Source organism: Gobio gobio, assembly GCF_949357685.1.
Source record: "Gobio gobio genome assembly, chromosome: 10".
NCBI classification, from domain to species: Eukaryota; Metazoa; Chordata; class Actinopteri; order Cypriniformes; family Gobionidae; genus Gobio; species Gobio gobio.
Window position 1 is genome coordinate 45,505,835 of NC_137116.1, and position 21,894 is coordinate 45,527,728.

At 36.6% G+C, this 21,894-nt stretch overlaps 2 protein-coding genes across 7 annotated transcripts in view; one reads left to right on the plus strand and one right to left on the minus strand.

The window, feature by feature from the left end:
- Window positions 1-21,894, plus strand: part of LOC307132399 (dynein regulatory complex protein 11) — a 32,041-nt gene that overhangs the window by 3,515 nt on the left and 6,632 nt on the right. The window contains exons 1-7 of one of the 3 annotated variants that reach the window (XM_079826680.1): window positions 12,701-12,880; window positions 19,064-19,391; window positions 19,479-19,598; window positions 19,684-19,869; window positions 19,970-20,041; window positions 20,996-21,201; window positions 21,667-21,751. In XM_079826680.1, coding sequence (XP_079682806.1) covers window positions 19,293-19,391; window positions 19,479-19,598; window positions 19,684-19,869; window positions 19,970-20,041; window positions 20,996-21,201; window positions 21,667-21,751 — 768 coding nt within the window. In that variant the 5' untranslated portion in view covers window positions 12,701-12,880; window positions 19,064-19,292. Of the gene's footprint in view, window positions 1-12,700; window positions 12,881-16,325; window positions 16,595-19,063; window positions 19,392-19,478; window positions 19,599-19,683; window positions 19,870-19,969; window positions 20,042-20,995; window positions 21,202-21,666; window positions 21,752-21,894 lie in introns of those variants that run through there. The other 2 variants (XM_079826681.1, XM_079826682.1) reach the window with 2 other exon arrangements.
- On the minus strand, window positions 277-16,798 carry alkal1 (ALK and LTK ligand 1). Of its 4 annotated transcripts, none has more exons than XM_079826702.1 (6): window positions 16,060-16,798; window positions 15,433-15,699; window positions 11,264-11,317; window positions 10,194-10,274; window positions 4,587-4,660; window positions 277-1,409 (listed from the first exon to the last, which is right to left on the minus strand). In XM_079826702.1, exons 2-5 carry the CDS (start codon window positions 15,686-15,688, stop codon window positions 4,596-4,598), a joined length of 456 nt encoding a protein of 151 aa, XP_079682828.1. In that variant the 5' UTR covers window positions 15,689-15,699; window positions 16,060-16,798; the 3' UTR covers window positions 277-1,409; window positions 4,587-4,595. The 4 variants fall into 4 exon arrangements, with proteins under 4 accessions (XP_079682828.1, XP_079682829.1, XP_079682826.1 ...); XM_079826703.1 differs by having other exon boundaries at window positions 802-1,409; window positions 16,087-16,613; XM_079826700.1 differs by having other exon boundaries at window positions 805-1,409; window positions 10,194-10,277; window positions 16,087-16,377.

Below are 21,894 nucleotides of genomic sequence, written 5' to 3' on the forward strand. Positions count from 1 at the left end.
TTGTGTTATTAACAGTGAGGTAAATATTTGATTATGATGGAGATAGAGATAAAGCCACCGTTTTAGTTGATCTCAAAAGTATCTCATTTGCATTGTTTTAGCAAAACCCACATAAGGGGAAGTCAAAATGTTTGTCATTCCTAATACAGGATCTCCAAGAGTCTGTTTATTTGCTCATTTAAAGCAAAAAGTCCACTTTGTGCGTTTTTTTAAAAAGACTTTCTCAGATGTAATCCTACTCCAGTGCTAAAAAGACGCACACACTTTAGAGATGTTGTATCTGCATAGCTGCTGAAAACAAACAGATATGTTACTTTAATTCAATGCAAAATCAGGAATGGCAGCTTTTGAAATAAGCTTTTGCTAAAAAATTACAGAACGATAACTCCAAACGGTTCTCTTTCTGTAAAGGGGGAGTGCAATCAAAATGCATGACAGCACATATAAAGATGTGAGCAATTGAGTTAAACAAGACATTTAAGGTTGACAGACTTGCCTCACTGTTGGGATATATGAATAATTTTGTGAGAGATTTATGATCTTATGTTTCCCTTGAAACAGAATAAATGGATTGTCAGCTATTATGAAATCTGCCCAATTACTGGAATTGAGATGTCATAATTCCAAACCAATCATTCACCAATAGCAGCTAAAAAGACCCAAAATATGTTTTCATGCTCACATCATTTGTCATCAGTTATGGGAATGCTTTAGAGAAATATATCATCAGATCAAACATTTTTATAATAAACATTTTTATCAAATTATAATTCATAAAAAGGAAAAAATAAGAAAAACAATGATAGTGCTTGAATGTTTTAATTCGTTCAAAGCATCAGTGCAATATTACCATTGTTATCAAACAATGTGTTTTCATAATTTTAAATAATTCATAATTTGAATTTCTATAAGTGCCAATGGTGGATATCATGAAAATGACAGCATGGAAAGAAACTTTCATACACACAAATATTTTCTTTAAGTGTAGGGGATGAAATATTTAAGATTTGCATTTGAAACAATACATATGGAACAGAAATATATTTAAGAGTAATAATGGCTTAATGAGATAATTATTCAAATATCCTCTCTTGTAATTAGGACAGAATATGTACGTGTCATTTAAATAAATAATTGGCAGCAATGATAAATAATATTTTCTTTAAAACTCATAATATAAAAAGCAAAGCTATTAAACAAAACTATATTTTAAAAGCATTTAACAAACATAAATTATGATAAAAAGCAAAAAAAAAAATTTGTATTATTATTAAACAATTATACTTTGGAAATGGAAATGACAGATAATGAAAACAATGACAGTTAATTGCAGTGATTTGAAGGCACTTCCTTGGAAAAAATAATTTACTCCAACATCTCTGGAGTTTCTTCTTTTATATCCTCAGGACCTGTGGCACATAAACAATTATGTGTCAAATATTAAATCACATTAAATTTGTACTTTTCATTACTTTTAAAGGGGTCATGAATTGTGAAATCAACTTTTCATTCAGCCTTTGATATATAAAAGTTCATCGTGATATAAGAATATCCTGTAAATTTCGGAGCTGAAAACTTTTAAAAGAAAAGCCTTTATTGACACCAGGCCCAGCAAACGCTCGATCTCAGAATGTGCCAACCCTTGACGTCAGAGTGTGGTGAAACACTGCCTTAACCGAAGAAGTACGCCTGATTCTTAAGCCCCGCCCACCAATTATAGGCCTACGTGGAGCTAAACCGGATCGAACTTCCAAGCAATAAACATGCTGCATAAGCTTCATTCTGATTCCAATATTATGAATGCGTGGATGAACTTTATTTTTAATGAATATCCAGCTCACGTGGGTAAGACATTGCGTGTTTGTTCCTTCATTTCACCACGGATTCGTTTGTAAACTAGAGACTGGATTTTCAGACAGGATGAGATTACATGAATGAATGAAGCAACACACTAATGTGAGAGTATGTGACAGTATTGCATTGTTACAGATCGTTTGATATCTATTGATTATGTGTACGTGTCTAACTAAACATAAATTAGCACGCTGTCACAGGCTGGAGAATCCCTTATTTGGTTAATTGTGCTGCGATTCATGATCAGACTCGGGCCAGGGCTCGCAAATCCCAACGTCCCGAGGCTATGTGTTTTCCAAACGGGCTACCAAAACGTATCACGGCCTGCCGACGAGTTATCTTAAATAGTGAAATAACATTCCTTTATTGGTGTGCGTTGTTCACTCTCTTGACTTGATATTTGAAGGAAAAATACAATCGCGGATGTTTTGATCATGCTTTGATTTGTCTGACTCTGCAGTGAGGGTTGTGCGTGCGTGTGTGTTTGATGCACGGTTTGCGGTTATATCCACTGATCGGGCGGGCCAAGTAATAAAAAAAATAACGTTCCAATGAATTGCGGGTGGATGAGAGATAAATCATTGTGTTTGTTTGATAAAGACGTTTTGCGAGCCCTTTGGGCAAATCATTCTGGTGGCCGTTTTCCCACACGCTTTCAAAACAAATCCTCACGTGTACTAACAGTGGAGCAAAAGCTCATTATAATATGCAAAACTTATCCAATCATAGCAGTGGGCGTTTACTTCCAAGTCTTTAGTGCGACACGCCCATAAAAACCGAGCATTCCATGAGAGAGGCTCAAAACTAGGGTAGAACATAGCCTATTACTTATTCATTGTTACCCCTTTTCCACCGGAATGAACCGGGTGCTAGTTCAGAGCCAGTGCTAGTCCCAGTTCATAGTTGGTTCGACTGAGGAGCCTTCTAATAACCGTTTGCTTTTCCACATGCTGAGAGCCACAACAGACACAAACACACCAGGCTTGTTCGAGATGCATCGGCCTCGCGCAGACCGATCCACTAATGATATAAAAAAACTGCATGAGTGAATCAAAAGCATAAGGAGTCATGTGCTCTCGCTGGACTCGTTGTCATATGGCGATCGGTCTGCACAGCACCACTGCGAACAAGCCTTCCATCAACAATGCAAACGTTGCGTTACTATTTATTCACATGGCTTTACGATCCTACATCAGCATCAAAACACAGCGAATCCAACGCATTCGTGCAGCTCGCCGTAATGTGTATAGACGAAGATTACAAACGAGCAGCAACTATTAGCTCCATTAGCTGCTATTTCAAAAATGGCGGGAATCTGTTCGTCTTGTTGACCCCACCCCCAGCGCCTGACGTAATCGGTTCTTACTTCTAGCCCAGCAATGTTTTGGTGCTACTTAATAAGAACCACTTTTCCTGGCTCGGAGCTGGTGCTTTGGGTGTGGAAGCACAAAGAACTGATTTGAAACTAGGCTCTGGCTCCGAACTAGCACCAGCACTGCCTTGGTGGAAAAGGGGTATATGATGTTTTGAATGTAAAAACCACACAAACGTCATAAGTTGACCTCAGACAACAGTGTAAAAAAAAAAGCCAGTTCATGACCCTTTTAAAATACAGTTACAGTTAGAAAGGTGTATGAAGAAGACAGCATACGAAATTTAGTTCCAGCAACTCAACCTGTCATACACAGAAACAATGAACTTCAGACGTGAACAAATTACTCTCCACTTGAATGGAAATCACTTATTCACATCATAAAAGCCAATTTAACCATTTCTAATTGATTCAAAGGAAAACCAGTCTGAGTAACCTAATAAAACACCGTAATTCACCAGCCACATCATTTGACGTTCAGATTGGTAATGGATTCTTTCACCTTTCACTAACAGGTTCTTTAAATGTCTCATTCCACAGCTGTCAAGCTGCTGCTGATGTCGTAGGACAGACTGATTCTAGCGTCACAGTTTGGTCTTGAACTATTTTCAATATGTTTCTAGGAATTGAATGAACTTTTACACAGGCTCTGACTGACTGATTGTTCGATTATTTCATCATTTTATTATACAATCTAATATACAATTATTAAAGTGTATAATCTACCAGGAGAAAATGCATTAAGAATTTCAACACAAGACAGATAACATCTGCTAGATCCGTGTGCACAGCTTTTTATCAATACAGACATAAAACCACCGTAGTTGTTATACATTTAATTGGCAGAAGATACACTCTTGAGAGACTTTGTCACATCACTTGGTGTGTCATTCCTTCAAAGTGGTTGGTTCAACTAGGAATGTGTCTTACAAAGCAAATTTGAAAGTGGAAGATATCTGGAAGTTGTTTTCTGTCTGTGTGAACCGTGCATTAACTGCATGCCTAAAAATGCACCAGATGGCCATGATTAAACTGACATTACATCTTACTCAATATTTCTTCTAAGGTTTCAGTTAAAGAAGCATGCGAAATGTTCCCAACAGTAACTGGGAGCAGGCTTGACTATCATATTACAAATGTTGCAGTTGTCTTGTTTCAGAAAAGGAATAATGTTATATGCATGTATAATATATTATATTACTTTTACATACATGTTTTTTTAATATGACCATGTTAAAATGATATGGATTAAATAAAGTAAGAAAAGAAATCTAACATATTCCACAAATACATTCCACAAAAAAACCTTACCTTGCTTACAAATAGCTAGTTAAAAACAGCTAAAAACCTTTGTACTTACATGCAGTTTCTATGATTGTGTGCAAAGGGGACTCATAGCTAGCCTGGTTAGCAATCGCGCACATCTTTTATAATCTGTTGGGGACAAGAAAAAGAAGGAATTTTCACTTTCAGAACATTAAACAGACATGTTAGCATTCAAAGTTGTGAAGTTCACATTATCACATAAAACATTTGTGAATAAAGCAGCGTTTCCATCTTCTGTTCAAGAGAAAAAAATTGTCACTTCCTGGGAAATTGCCGCAAAATATTTGTAATAAAAATGATAGTTACTGCAGTCGGGGAAGCCACTATGACTTTTTCCCCCTAGAATCAGAATCAGAATGAGCTTTATTGCCAAGTATGTTTACACATACAAGAAATTTGTCTTGGTGACAGAAGAAGCTTCCAGTGCACAGACAGAATGACAGTGACATGACAGATAATAAAATAAAATAAGTAAATAAAAATAAATAAATATATATAAATACGCAATATACTGTTGGGGAAAAATGTAATCACAGAAGATTTAATCTTCCAGACCTGTTTTCTCTATTGTGTTTTAAATTAGTCAGATCAATGAGGCCCCACCTGTGGGAGCCCAGACATTGCCCCTTTTATCATTCTTTTATGGCTCTTGGAATTGGAGTTCCTGGGTAGCATCTATGCGTTTGAATATTTATGCTGATTAGGAGTAGGTGATACTCTGTCTGTTGTTACAGATGAAGGACCATTGTGTTTCTTGCTTTTAATTGCTCAAGGCGAAACCTTCAGTGGGTTTCGCCAGATGTATGGGAAATTACTGAGGGGGTTTGTTAAAACATTGAGGGTATAAAAGTTTGTGCTTTTCTTTGTGTCTCCAGTTCACACTCAAGGTAGCCTCGAATGGCTACACTGACCGTGGCTCTTTCTTGCAAGAAAAATAAATCTTTATAAAGACAATTGGAAAATGGTTTGTCTCTTATTAGTGATGTCAATGAATTAATTTTTGCCATAATAATACTAAATAGACAATAGACAAAATTTGTATGCAATATAAAATTGCAAGGGATTGTGAATAAGAGGTATGGTGCACTGTAAACCCTAACACACAAAATAAGAGCCAACTCAAAATAAACAAATTGGTTCAATCAAATGAATTATTTAGTATTATTATAGTATTTAGAACTCTCTTTTTCTTTTGAGTTCACAAAACTGACACATTTTAAGTAATCTGAATTGTTTCACTGTTTTGAGTTTAATGAACTTGTTTCTTTTAATTTAGACAAACTTAACTGAAACTTGGCTGACATGACTCTCCCCATGACACTCAAAAAGGAGAGTAAATGCTAAAATTAAGTGTTATATAATGTTTGTGCAACAAATTTAATAGTGATAATGTTTTGTCATGCTAGTTTAGAAGAGTGGAGCAAGAGCTCAGTTTGAGAACAGATATTCACAGATACAGTATGTTAAATGTTCTATATTAATGTAGTCATTCAGCAAGTGCTATTTGAATGCTCTCAAAGCATTGTGTTACCTATTAGCAAGGTAGCATTTATTGAATTAACTAGTTAAAGCTAGTAAAGTTACCACTACTAAAAATATTTAAGTTGATCATTTAAATTTAAATCTTTTAGCTTACTGCAATAAGTTAAGAGCCATTAAATGTATACAAAATAAAAGTCTGCAAGTTCTGATTACTTAAACTTTAAATTTAACTTAAAAAAAATTATGTAACCGATTGCCTAATTTTTTTTTAGTTTTGCCAACTTATTCGGGATTACAGTGTGTGCAAAATAAGTATTAAAGTAGTAAATATAAATAGTATTGTGTATTGCATATTTATTGCCCAGTGGGGGCATTTAACTGTTCATGAGGTAGATGGCCTGAGGAAAGAAACTTTTTTTGTGTCCGCTTGTCCTGGTGCTCAGTGCTCTGTAGCGCAAGATATCGTGGCCTGGATATGAGGGGTCCAGAGTGATTTTGCCAACCCTTTTACTCTGGATGAGTACAGTTCTTGGAGAGTCGGAAGGGGTCTTCTGAGGTCTGATTTGGAAGCTGAGCTGAACCAGACAGTTACAGAAGTGCATAGGACAGACTTTATGACTAGAGTAGAGTAGACTGCAGAAGCAGCTCCTGTGGCAGGTTGAACTTCCTCAGCTGGCAAAGGAAATGCAATCATTGCTGAGCCTTCTTCATAATGGAGCCTATGCAAGAATCCCATTTAAGGTCCTAAAAAATGGTAGTGCCCAGGATCCTGAATGACTGTTTCCACAGTGCTGTTCATGATGTTGAGTGGGGGGAGTGCTGAGGGGGTTTCTCCTGAAGTTCTTCCCTCACTGTTTTAAGTGTTCAGCTCAAGGTTGTAATAACTGCACCAAACAGCAAGCTCTTAAACCTCTGCAAGCAGACTCGCCACAGTCCTGGATGAGGCCAATGAATGTAGCGTCATATGCAAACTTCAGGAGCTTGACAGAGTTGTATTTTGAAGTGCAGTCATTGTTGTAGCAAGGGAAGAGCAGTGGGGAGAGCACACATCCCTGTGGGGTGGGTGTCCCAGTGCTGATGCAGGTGCAGGTGTTAAGACGTGAATTTTCCCAGTCTCACTAGCTGTTGCCTAGCTGTCAAAAGCTGATGATCCACTGAAAGATGTAGCTAGGAACAGAGCTCTGGGTTAGTTTGATGTGGAGGAGTGTTGGGATGATGGTGTTGAAAGCCGAGCAGAAGTCCACAAACAGGATCCTCACATAAGTCCCTGGTCTGTCAAGATGTTGCCGGATGTTTTGTAGCCCCATGTTGACTGCATCATCCAAAAACCTGTTTGCCAGATTAGCAAACAGGAGGTCCAGCTAAGGTCCAGGGATGATCAGAATGCAGCATTTAGACTTCTAACAAGTACAAGGAAGCGAGAGCATATCATCCCTGTTCTCGCTTCCTTGCATCATGGTCTAGCACCACAGTACATTGTTGATCTCCTTCAACCATATTCTGTAGCGAGATCTCTTCGTTCATCATCTTGGAAACTAAGGGCGATCGGGCATTTGTAACTGCGCCAAGTTGTGGAATGCACTTCCATTCTCTATTAGCTCCTACATTGTCCACATTCAAATCTAGGTTGAAGACACATCTTTTCTCCTTCCCTATGGTGTTGCTTGAGATGTATAGGGGTTTTAGTTGTACGAGTCTCATTTGTAATTATATGATTTGTTTATTTGAAGTTATTTTTTTCTCTTGTTATCTTACTCTGTTAATTTGATCTAATTAAGGTTTTCTCCTTTCTTTTACTGTATATTCCTAATTGTACAGCCCTTTAAAATGTGCTTTATAAATAAACTTGAACTTGAAAATGAACTTGGGGTGTAAGACCAGGTTTTTCAAACCTGCAATACAACTTATTTAGGTCATCAGCGAGTTGTTCATTTGAGTGCTCGGGGATGGTGTCTTGTAATTGGTGATGTCTTTCAGGCCTGATGCAGGTTTGTTGGCTGAAAACATTTTTTTTCCCCCAGCTTTTTAAAGTAGTTTCTCTTAGCCACTCCGATCTCCTTTGTCAGGAGTACATCATAAATGACTTTGGTCTCAGAGTCCGGAGATGAAATGCAATAAACACTGTCATGTTATCTTGCGTTCGGATGCGTGGTGTTTGGGAACGCAATCATGTGAGACACTTCTGGGAGGTCATTATAACAAATCATTCTGATGACAGACTTTGGCTCAGGCATTTCAGAATGATCAAGCCAACATTTGAGATGCTGTGCAATGAAATTGGTCTGCTGATTAGTCTAGTTATCCAATCACAGCCACTGTTGAGGCAAAGTCACGTGAGTTTTTTGTTGCGCATTAAGGGATTTATTAGGTAAATGTGTTTCCATAGTAGTTTGTGGGTGTCTTCTTATCGGATAAAAAATTATCCACCTCAATTGAGTGCTTTTTGTGCATATTTTTAGAATTTATGCGCATCTTGGTGTTTCCATCCAGTGTTTTTTTTAAGCGATATCCCAAAATGCACATAAAAATGACACTCTGGCTTGTGCTGTGACATGAAGCAAACGTCACCACTTCAAACGCACTGATGAAATTCAGTTTTAAGTGGGGCTCTTATACCACCACAGGGTGACGTATAGAGTATATGAACATGGCTAAGGGTTAGATGGATCCCTGTAAATAGCTTCATCTCTGCCCCAGTAATGTACTTGATGGCCTAAAATGACTGTGTGGGTTCAAGCACCACATGCTTCCACCCTTAATGGTGTTTGTGAAGTCTGAACATCCCATTGCTGTCCTGTTCCAAGCACTGTTGCCGTCATTTTCTCTCAAGGTACTGCCACGTTTCCCTCCCTCTCCTTTAAAAGTTACATTTTCGAAGCAGAACTCAAACACTACTAAGTATCTTAAAAGGATATGGCATTGAAATGGCTTTAGATTTACTGTTACCGTACATGAAAACTTGTCCTCTTTCAAGTTTACTGCAGTTTAGGAAGCATTTAAGTCATAAAAATGCTTTGGAAGACAGAATCTCTGATTTCCCTATGAATTATTGTGCTTTTACCATTCCCAGTGTTCCTCATGGCTGCCAAGTGCTCGAATACAGCTGGTCGGTTATGCATGAACTTGTTTACAAAGCTCACCGTACCAAATAATATCTCACTGTTTTACACATACTGCACTTTCTTAACTACTACTTGCAATAATTCAAAGATCCTTTTTTAGAAAAGAAATATCCATAATATCTAAGGCTGAATTTCACAACCCTTCTTGCTCTACGGAGAACAACAGAGGAGGGTCATGGAGCAAGTTCATAAAACATCTCTGGCCACTAACACACGTGTTTTTACTTAAAAATAAAACAAAACACTGAAACAGCCAATGTCTAGGGGAAATAAGGCAACTATTGTGACCCAGAATATAAATATGATCATCACTCTGGGCAACTATGTTTGTCTCATTTTTTTGTGAAATATAAAATTGAGTACAGTTAAAGAATAAGAGATCTGATGTGTTTTGACATTTATGCTCTCTATACAGAGTAACACTTTAGATGGACCATTAGATAAGTGTTATTTATTGGAAAAATCTAAACCTCTCCTGAACGCCACGAAGTCCATGAGGACTAAGGGTGGAGGAGCATTTTCGTTGCGGTGTAACGCCCTGTCAAAACTTTTTGTTTTACTTCAGAGACATAGAAACGTAGGCAGCATTTCTAAAGTCTCTATACAATACAAGCACATACAAATACAAGGGGGGGGGGAAAATCATGTGTAGATTTTCACTCTGCAAACTGCAAGTACTGAAACACAATGTAATTTTGAAGAAAAACTGAAAACCACAATGATCTTTCCTTTATTTACTCTTTTTAAAAATAGTTTTTTATAATGTATACAGCTCATGCTCATATCATTCCAAACCTGTATGCATTTCTTTCTTCTGCAGAACACAAAAGATATTTGAAGAACGTTGGGGTCCAAACAACACTGGACCCCATTGACTTCCAAAGTATGGCCAAAGAAATACAGAGGCATTTTTCAAAATACCTTCTTTTGTGTTCCATAGCAGACAATAATCTTCCAGGTTTGAAATGACATGAGGGTAAATTATGACAATTTTCATTTTGGAGTGAATCATTATTTAATATTAAAGATATACGTACATGTCGGTCTGGAACAATCCCTTGTGTTGTGATAAATTCTATGGAAATGTGTCCTGCATTCAGATGGAAACTTGACTGGTCCTGCTTGGAAAAAAAAGTTTCTACATTAGGTTTTATAGATTAGTTACTCTGGTGAATGAAATCATTCGGCTTTTAATTTCAAAATGTCTACTCAAGCATTACGTCTAATCTCACAAACTCGCAACAAAGAAGATGGTAAAGTAAAGGTGCTGCAACTGAGTCACTTTTCCACTTGTGCAGAAACCCAGAAGGAGAATTAGTGCATGCTAACGCTTGACATGCAATCACAAGGGCAGAGACTTAATGATTCTGATTCTGGCAAAGCTGTTCCAAGGTTTCATTGTATAAGCTTCCGGATAACAGATTTTAACACTAATTACTGTAGGTGAACAAAGATTCTGCAATGAATAATCATCTTAAATGCGCTTTTCCTAACAACATTTGGCTGGAGTAAGAAATGTATTTCACAACCCAGAGGCTGTAAAAACAATTTACCTCAGTTAACCAATACTAAGGGCATAACTTATTTGACTGGCTTTATTTTTTACATGAGGAAAAATGCATTTCTAATGAGACTAATTTAAAAACAGGTTTATAATGAGGTACTGAATACTGCACAGAATACACTATAAACTGCCCACTACATAGCAAGTGAACAGAAGAACTATTTCACAATTATTATTTTTAAACAGTAGTATGCTACATAGTTGTCACATGACCTTATTAAAAGTTGCATGCGAGTCAAAAACATTTTTGTAATCCAATTCTGTGTAAAAATGGCCTAAACTTTTCCAGTCCAATCAAATGGTTTGGTTTTATTCTTGACACCGGATATGAAAAATCAGGTTGAGTGCACTGCATCGTGGGATACAATATTTCATAAAGTAAACATGTGGCAAATGTAGCAGGTCATATGACAAGGAAATCGACATACTGTTCATATATACATACTATATAATATATACATACTATATAATATACAGGGCTGCTTGAAATCTTTTGTACTAAAAAAAAAAACATGAAATATATTGAAATGGGTTTTTGTTTACCTGTAAAATGTTCTAAAAATTTGTCTTTCATGCTTATGTCTCTTGGGACAATATCTGAAAAAGACAGACAAAAAGACAGTGTTAATGCTTTTGTGTTAATGTATCACCCCTGCCTAATCATTGAGGCTCTTAATGCTTATATACCCCTTCATCGACACCAAACCAGAAATGTGTTCTTTTAACTCATATGATGGTAGATATTATTAGCAATTTGAATATTTTGAACTGAATTAAGCAATACTGTGGGTGAAAAAAATGGACTCACCAAGTAGCAGTTTGAGTAAAGCTGTTATTAGCTTGATATTGGTTTGATTGGAGACATTTGATGGAAGAAAATAAGAAAGAGCACTGTATTTTCGTGGAGAAGTTTGAGTAAAATCTGCCACTGTCTGGATATGGACAAATACGCCACAACAATTTGTGCTACCCAAATCAAACTACATATTTTTTCCTTTTCTTTAAAAGAAAGCATGGAATTAATTGTGTTATAATTTTAAAGTCTAAAACGTACATTTTCCAAGTGCTGCATGGAAACTACTTACAGGTAAGCATCCCTTTGGGTAAGTGTTAAATTAGTTAAACAACACAAAGTATCTGCCAACTATAACATAATTCGCTATTCATCACATCTCAACTGGAAAATGAAAAGACTTTATTGCTGATATATAAAACCTTGAGATTTCCATTTTTAGTTAATTGTGAACATTAAAAAAGACACATTGCAAAGTTAATATAAGCATAATTGAAAACTCAGGCAGAAGAGAAATGTAAATGAAAAAAAAAAAACACTGCTGTGTTATAATAATGGATGTGACTCAGTGTATTTAGTCTGGGAGTGATTATGTCATCAGCTTGCGTCCAGCTCAGTCACTGAATAGTGAATACACTCGCTAGCACATGGCATGAAGTCATTGTACAAGACCTTAGCTATCTACAGAGACATCCATCCACTAACTTCTATTAAATTTAATAAAGACATTCTTAATGAACCATTTGTCTTATTGATGACCTTCCTAAAATGTTTGCAAAACTGAAAATATGACTTTTAATTTGCAGCTGTCCACAATAAATGGTAATTTACAGACAGTCTTGTTAATCATTTTGTAAATACTGTTAATAATCTGTCAGATCTCAAACTCCTAAAAGCTTGTAGTGTAGAAACGTACGAACCTCTTGGAAAACCTCTTAAGATGATGATATAACTGATTACAGTCATATACGTCATATGTTTGTCTGTGGTGACTACATGCTTGATATAAGGAAGATGGACAGCCCCATTCAAAATACACATCAAATAAATCCCAGATTGATAATCCAGCACTCAGTAAATCTGCTGGAGGCTTGGGGTCCTTGCTAATTATGTACAATCTGTGGCCCGCCCGACCCTGGGTTACTGTCCCCACATGTAGTCTATATCACTTCCAGCCTATTGGAGTAAGGAGATTATTGCATGCAAAGTTGTAATGCTTATCAATGTCAGGTCCACAAATCCATGCAGCAGCTAATTTTAACCTGTCTCAGAACATAGGATAACCAAGACTGCGTTATGAATGAGTTCCTCTTTCATTCAAAACGCAACGATTTTCGACATTTATGATGCCTACAGATTCTTCGATTGTGAGTCATTCTTTTTCCATTATTAATAAGATAATTAATCTTGGATCTCATTAATCTCTCCAATCATGGAGATGGTGCATTATCAAACACCTATTAATATAATTACGGGTCCATGCGCATGTTGTTGCACCTGAGTCTTACATAAGATGACTAACTGCCTATACTAATGGGCTGTTCTATTCAGAAGGCTACGGTGCAGGACAGTGTGTTGACTGTTTGGATTATAGAAAGATCCATGATATCAGCATCAACTCACATTTCAAAACTAGCATGTTTTCACAGGATTACGATCAGTCTCATTGGAAAACTTTAAAGGCAGTAAACTCAATCAAAGGTCATCCAGATCAGCAATAGCAGATGTTTATGGGTGTAATTTTTCTTTGGCACACGACTTTTGTGTAACAACACACGCCAATCTTTTTTTTTTTTTTTTATGGCTAAGAGATTTAAACACCCCCTGTGGTGAAAAACAAGTTGTTAATGTTGTTTATATGTCTGTGGTGTTTTAATATGCTTTTAGACAAATTCATAAGTCAACACCATTGCTGAGTATTTTCTCCTTAAAACTGCAGTGAAAAAAAGACTCAAAAACGCGGTTTGATGCTGCAAGGCAGGGGAGTCTCAAGAGAAGCCAGGTTATTCTGGTCTATTTTTCTGTTGATATGAAAAATCAGGTACATTTAGCATGATGTTTGATGTTATGATGAACTTATGCCTTCTGACGTTCCAAGTTATTCAAAGCGTTTCAAAGGATACTGACTTTGGAAGGCAGCTGTCTGACTCTGAGATGGCGAACGGGAACATGGTTTGTGTAACATTAGCAACACATTATTAGCTGTTTGATAACGTAGTAGTCAAGCAAAAGGCTAATCATATTAATTGCTGCTATGTGTCCGATGTTGTAGAGAGCGATACATAAAACCCATTACCATTTTGATTTATCGACACTCTTCCACTTCTTCTGGTTCAAATATATATGGCCGAATTAAACAGGTATTTCCCCTTGACATTGTGCAGCGTTTACTACAGTAAAATTGACAGAGTGAATCTGAGCTGGTGTGAGTGAGTGGAGGCGGGGCTAATTTAAAGAGTCATGGTTCCACAAGCAAGGGTGTAGAGTTACAGTCAAGCTATTTTAAGGCATGGGGGAAAAAAAAAAGTTTCAATATGTAATTTTGGTGATCAAAGATGAGTTTTAAGGGATAAAATTGTTGACTACAGGCGGTCTTTAAATCATCTGAATCATCCTAACCAGAAAACTGTCACTGTCAAAATTTCATGAAATTTGTTTTATAGTCAAACTAAGTCATGGGGTTTTTATGGCAGTGAAGAAACTACGTAATAGCACAACACATAAACAATTTAGTCTGTATTTGAGTATAATGAACTATCCCAAGTGTATCAGAAATGCTAAAAAAAGCCTCTAAACCCATCACAAAACTGGTCAGCTACTATAACATGTCATGACATGGAACATTCAGTTGTTGCTGTAAATATAATGATCACAATATTTAGTCCAGAAATTGTAACACTCTTTGGGCAATGATATATATATATATATATATATATATATATATATATATATATATATATATATATATATATATATATATATATATATATATATATATAGACTACATTTATCATTTATCCACAATTGACTTATTGGAGGGTCATTTGACAATTCTGTTTCCTAACACTTCTCTCATTTGAAAAAAACCCCCGACATATCCTGACCATGTTGAACATTATGGGGCTCTTTACTATTATTGCGGTCACGCTTATAAAATTGATGCATGTAATTACAAGAAAGTAATTGACAAAGATGTGACTGCACAACATGATTTACAACATCACAATCTACATATGCTAAGGGGCTATATAGAATATAACAGTAATAATAAAATTAAATGCCAAAAAAGTACTAAATAGTCATGTTTCAAAAGTTATACTTCTGTACCTACACTGTATTTGTAACATGCAATTAGGCATTATTTCTCCCAATGCACCTTTTGGCGTATTTTACTTAATAAATAAAACAATTTATATAGGTGTTATGCATGAGGCAAAGTTAAGGCAGACAAAATAATACGCTTACATGGTTGAAATGCAACCAGGTTTTTACCCAGAAAATGCAGGTCATCAGCACATTATTCTAAGAGCACACATGATTTCTCAAGCTTTTACTCTTGTCTTTGAATAGTCCTTAGATCTACACCGATGATTTGAGCATTATGTGATCCGTCTAATAAGACCATGAACATTCATGTTTCTACCCTCTGCAGATCAAAAGAGTGTCCCTTAATCCAATTTCATATAATTTTTACTGGGTTTTTCACAATGACCCCCAAATAATACAGGTTATATGTTTCTGTCACTGCAATGCAATGCAATCAAGACTATGTGAGACACAGTTATGAACAGCTGTCCATGCATTACGCGATTAAAGCATTAAAAGTGCAGTTGATATGCAGGCAAAAACTCCCGCTAACAGGAAGTAGTTAATGCCCAGGATTACATTTGTATCATCACCTGATCTCAAATCAGCTTACCTATTGGTCTGCTGTTGTCCGGCTTGGACAAATGTGCAGTCTTTTCACGCGAGGAAAACTTAACATCTTGAGATACAGAGTAGAGGCCACTGGTGATGCGTCTGGACGCGGGCTTGTCCTCGATCACTTGCAGGATTAGATTAAGTAGAGTTTTCTTTTCCGTATCCTTTACCTCCTTGCTGTCCATGCACTGGCTGGAGGTGATGAGCAAAATAATCATACTCAACAATATGTGCCATCTCTTCTCAGCCCGCATGGCTTTCCAGCCTGATAAACGAACAAAACAAGCAAACATTGTCATTTACATCCTCGTACCAAAAGTTCTGCTACGTGCGTAAAACGCGCATTCTGGCGGCAAAGCAGTGGCGCAGTGGTCCTGTGTTTACGCACATATTACACCCAGATTCGAGTCCGACCTACACGACCAGCTACACTCTATGCTTACTGTAAATAAAGCCTAAAATAATAAAACTCCCCTAGGTTTTTAATTAAACGCCGCCTAAATGTACCTACATGAAATTACCTAAATACAACTATTTTCCACTGTTTACATATTAAAACTTTGAAATAATTAAATTCATACAGTTTGTAGGCTACTCACATAGGCATAAATAAACAGCAACTTACGCGATTATATATTGGTAGTGCTTGTACCTCTAATGATGCGGACGCAAAGTTGTCAGAGAAAAATATATCTTCCAACAGTTCCTGTTGTCTCGTGTCTTTCTTGAGAACATGCGTCTTGTTTTATACGTCAAGTGCGAAGCTTCTTGAATGTAATACAATCGATTTCGGGTGGGTGGCAAATGTAGACATCTTTCTCTTAGGTTTTTTTTTTTTTCTCAACTCGTGGTCAGTTCCTTTGACATTCGCCCCTCCTTTCGTTTTAAATTCATCACAGAAGTTCAGATAACTATAAAAAGTGTCTCAAAACTCCTCTCTGAGGTTTATTAAAAGAATCATAGCTGGCAGAGGGCTGGACGCGTAAATGTTCTTGGAGATATCCATCGCGCCACGTCCCCCATGGAAAATTATGGGGAACCTCAAGTATCCATATATCCAAATATACTTGCTTAAATGTAGCTGAGCTCTGAAATTAACGCCTGGATGTTTTTGTTCATGGATGGCCGGGTCTTGTGACTGCACTAAGCGCGCTATCCTGGTAAGCCCCGCTTGTTACCACCTCCCAATAGTTTACACTTGGCTTTGTGCTGGTAGGCTATACACGCTTAACGCGTAAATTACAGGGTTCTTAACTTTTGTATCTCTACAAGTAAACGCTGACCAATAAATCAATTGGAATGATATTAAGCACTTAAATATTTCATAAATGATCACATTATCTCAACGTACTTATGCCTTATGGAAAGCACTCGAATTATTTCTTTAAGCTTCTTAATATTTCTCTGTAGCCAGGGTCCCCCCCTGGGGGTCTGTGAAGGTCCTGCAGGGGTCATGTCTTGGAAATCTGGCCAGCCTTCAAGTTTGATATATGTCGGTAATGATGTGATGGTAATGACATTTTACACTTTCGGGGGTAAAGCTGAATGAACCTTGACTTTATATTAATCGCAAAGGATACAAATAATAAGACTTAAAATTTCTAAAATGCTGACACTTCTCATTTGCATAACAAAAAAAAAATCATTACTCATTAAAAATAATTCAGACTGCAAGTGTGTAGGCTATTATAGCCTAAAAATGCACACAAACAAAAAACAACAACCAAACAAACAGACACTAACAATAGTATTTAACTAGATTTGTGCCATTATTGATATATCCAGGGGATCCATGGGTGTATAAAAGTTGAAAACATCTTCACTGTTTGATTAATAAGTAAAAAGACAATTTCACACAGATATTGCTGCTCTGCAGAGATGTCACTGAACCTGCTTCTCATATGGGAATTTAAAGGAAATGGCATTTTCCCATCTTGACATCAAGATGACTTCATGCTGACATTATGAACATAAAAAAAAATCTTCAGGCTACTTGAATGTAACATTTGCATGAGTACATTTTAAGCTGCTTTACTTTTAAAGTAACCTTTTAACTTTACATATTATTTGCTCATGGCAATGGAATGCTGCATTTTCGGCAAAATTGAGCAAGTGATCAGTAGGCTATATAAGCATACCCTTTAACCTAATACCTAAAACATGATTATTGGTATGCAGTCTACCACCACCGATCGTCCTTAGCTACACGAAATACATACTTACACACTGTGTGTTTAAAAGAATGATTATCCACTGCTGTATGCAGTGCATTTAACGTCAAGTTCCCAGCCTGCCAAATAAAAAAGGCAATGAATAAGAACGAATTAAGAGAGAGAGCAACACTGACTGATAACACAGATTATTACCCGGCGGGAAATTTGAACCTCGAGCAGACGCGCACGAGAGGTTCGTCTCATGACACGTGTGGTTGAATGTTAGTTCACTGAAATTTAAGTAACAAAACCAGAGAATCACTTATCTAAAGTTTGGATAGGATGTATTAATGCCTCACGTGAACTCTCCTCGCCGGCTTGGCGCCATCATGCGGTGTGTTCTTAAACTACATGTAATAGCCTATCACCTTTCCTCATATAGGCACAAATAAATAGTTTTACTTAAAGCATTTTTTTTTGTAATGAAGTGGATTCTTTAAATTAACTCTAAGTATCTATATGTATATTAAATGCTGATTTAAATCGAGGAGTCTTTTCCAACCTCCCAACTGGCACCTGCCATTCGTAAGGTTCTTCGTTCACATTTGAGCCAAGTCTCTACTGTTCATTGTTGGTCTCGCCACTTGTTCTTCCACTTGAAGGCAGAACTTCAAGTTTAGGCCGTAAACTCTGCGTTTTACCTCTATTAAAGCCTTCAAATAAACAGAAGTAGCGTTGAAAAGTTATTGTTGTTCATTTCAGTTTTTTTCTTGTTGCAATTGATGTTGCAAATTTCTTTTGGTCAACGGTAACAAATTACAGAATTCCACTAATTATATTATATTATCATCTTTATTTATTTTTTTATTTATGTAAATGTGTACATCATCATATATGTGTAACGTTACAGGAATGGCAGGTTGGTAAAACGTTGACACTTCGACATTTGATCTTCTTCCGTTCTGCGTAAGCGTTACCATAGAAACAAGTTGACAACAACTTCCAGCCATTAGTCAGACATGCATACGACTGTCTGCTGTAGAAATACGTTTAATTCAAGATTCACTTTAATTGTTTTCGGAAATGTCGTTCTAGCTGTTAACTTCAACTTTACCTCAGAAAAGTGGATGTTTTAACTACAGCTACAGACTCTTCTCTGTTTAGACGTCCAGAAAACATGGTGTAACTCCTGGGATTCAAAAGAACCGTTTACGTTAGCGAGTTTAATCAAACAATGGCGCACAGGTTTGTAGGTTAATGTCACAGACAGTAAATGTGATTTTAAGGAAATATTGTTTCAAATCATTGTAAATTGGATTTAGCACTACATTTTCTGTGTCAGTAATGAATATTTTTAAACATACAGTCCCTTTCTGTTTAATCTAATGTTAAGATATTGTTTCATTTTATTAAATGATTAATAGCTTAGCTTGTTCACAACAATCCAATGAGTAAGACACAGTTTATCTCCTGCAGCACATACAATAAACTGTGGTCTGAAGCTCATGAGGAGCTCAGCTGTTTGCTGGACCAAGAACTCCCAGAAGAACCTCTCCGTCCTGAGAGAGACAGAGTGGTGTTCTTCCAAAGGCTCGCCACCTTGTATGTCCGCTATATTCAGATCTTCAGGCATCTGGAAGAAACCTATGACCAAAGCGTTCACCCCCAAAAGAGGCGTGCGATTAGGCAGGTGCTGGACAGTGTGATGGGCCGTGTTCTGGAGCTCAAGAACGAAATGGTGGAAAAGGAATTTTCAGAGTACCACTATGTGGATGACATCATCCAAGACCTGAAATTAACCCCTGTGAGTTTGACTAGAGTGCAACTTATGCTATAAACGACTTTAGAAGTGTATTCAAACTAAATCATTTCAATCTCATGTTTGCCATAGGAGGACCTTGAGATTCCAATTCCCAGGTATTTCATTCACGAGCGGAACAAAGTGCTGCAGGACAGAGAAAGAATGTTTGCTGCTATATTAAACCAAATGGATGTTACAGAAAAGACAGGAGTGAGTTAAATTGCTTGTGTTTCATCATATACAACAATAATTGTATTTGTTTCATACTCAACATGACTTCTCCTGGCTCTCCCAGCCTCAAGTAATGCGAATGTTGACTCTGGAGAGGGCCATTAAAGTCATCCAAGTGGCTGAAAGAGCACGTCAAGGACGTCTGAGGGCAAAATTCATGAGAGAGATCCATAAAGACTCTGAGAGACAGAAGAAAGCTGATGAACAAGAGGCAGTTAGCACTGACCAGGCTGCAGTTTGTATCCAGAAGGTATAATATATACTATTATGTCCACACAAAATAGTTTTAGTTAATATATAAATATTAGGAATACAGTACATTTTTTAAAATAATTCAAATCTCATAATAGGTGTGGAGAGGATTCATGCAAAGGAAAAAGACAAAAAGGTTGCGTGAGGAGGAAATGATTTTTCTTGGAATGGTAAGATAAATTGTGTACACTACTGCTCAAGTTTGGGGTCGATAAGATTTTAAAATATGTTTGAAACAATTGTGAAATATTATTACAATTTTGTTTTCTATTAACGTATATTTGTTATAATGTAATTTATTCTAGATGGCAAAATGTTTCTTTTAATTTTCTTCTGATCCTTCAGAAAATCATTGTAATATGCTGACTTGGTGCACAAGAATGATTTCTTATTATTATCAACGTTGAAAAAAGTTGTTGCTTAAAGGAATAGTTCACCCAAAAATGAAACTTCTGTCATCATTTACTCACCCTCAAGTTGTTCCAAACCCGTAGGAATTTCTTTAGTTTAGTTGAACACAAAGGAAGATATTTTGAAGCATGTCAGTAACCAAACAGTTGATGGGCCATCAACTGTTTGGTTACCCATATTCTTCAAAATATCTTCCTTTGTGTTCAGCAGGAGAAAGAAATTCTTTACTATCCCTTTAATATTTTTTGTGGAAACTGATACTTTCAGGATTCTTTGATGAATATACTGTATGTATAGAACATAATTTATTTTAAATAGATTTTTTGTGAGAATGTAAAAGTTTTTTACAGTCACTTTTGATCAATTCAATGTGTCCTTATTGGAAAAATATTTTCTTTTTTTTTTAATCTTACTGATCTCATATATTTTGAATAGTGTAGTTACCCTTTATATTATATGGTACTTTTTATTTAAAAGTACCATATATTATAACCATAATGTTACCCTTTATATTATGTAGAACTTTATATGTGCAAAGCGCATTAACAAAAGTATGTGCTTTGTATTGATAGTCATAAGTAAATCATATATATTTTTGAAGTTTAATTGTGATTCCACAACTTGACTACATTGAGTAGGCCACCACTGTGTTGCCACCAGTAGATGGAACTCTAATACTGTTTCATGTGATTCTGTGACTGTGCCATCTTCAGGCCATGGATCCAAAACTGTCCTATCCATCCCAAAACGAGCTGGCTGCCCAGGACAACGAGGCCAACAGGCGGACCAGGCAAGAAGAACATGAGGATGACTATCAGAAGTCCATCGGATCTGTCATTTATCAGCTCAGGGAGGTGGAGGGCCCAGAAATGAAGGAGACCATGAAAGATCAGATCCGACAGTGGTTCATAGAGTGCCGGTGAGTGGGATCTCTTGCCAATGGTTGCACACAACCATGTAGAAATCATATAGGCTTTATGTTGAGCATCACATGAACAAACAGGAAAACAGTTCTCATTGCATCCGCTTGTCGGAGAAAGTGTTAATAGCATTATTAACTGAGGGCGACATCTATGGACTTGTAAAGCAATCAGCTAACCTCGCTAGATATTTTTTATTTCTGTTTAATTTTAATATCTGAATGTTAGTGAGAATAAGAAAAAAAAAACGTATAGATATCAATCTGCATATGCAGTGAACATCGGTTATGCTCATCTATGGTAGCTCCTTTGAAGGCATCTTGAATAAAATAGCTCTGAACTGAACTGGAAGGGATGCAACCGGTTTTACAGAATACAGAAATTTGTTGCATATAACCCCCATTACCTTAGTGTTTTACTAAGCATCTTATATAACAACATTTAACATGAGTACTTGTGAATAGTGATGCAACAGGCTCATTTCCTGACTACCCAGAGGAGGAGGATGGAGGTTCAGCTCTTATATTTGCAGAAAAAACACCTGAGGAGGTAAACGTGTTCACATAATTAGTACATTAGTACAATATATAATATTGACAATATGATCAGCTTTGACCACAAAACTACTGTATATATAGCAAAGGCTCAGAATAATAACGTATTTGTGGGATGTTCATTATGATATATTGAAG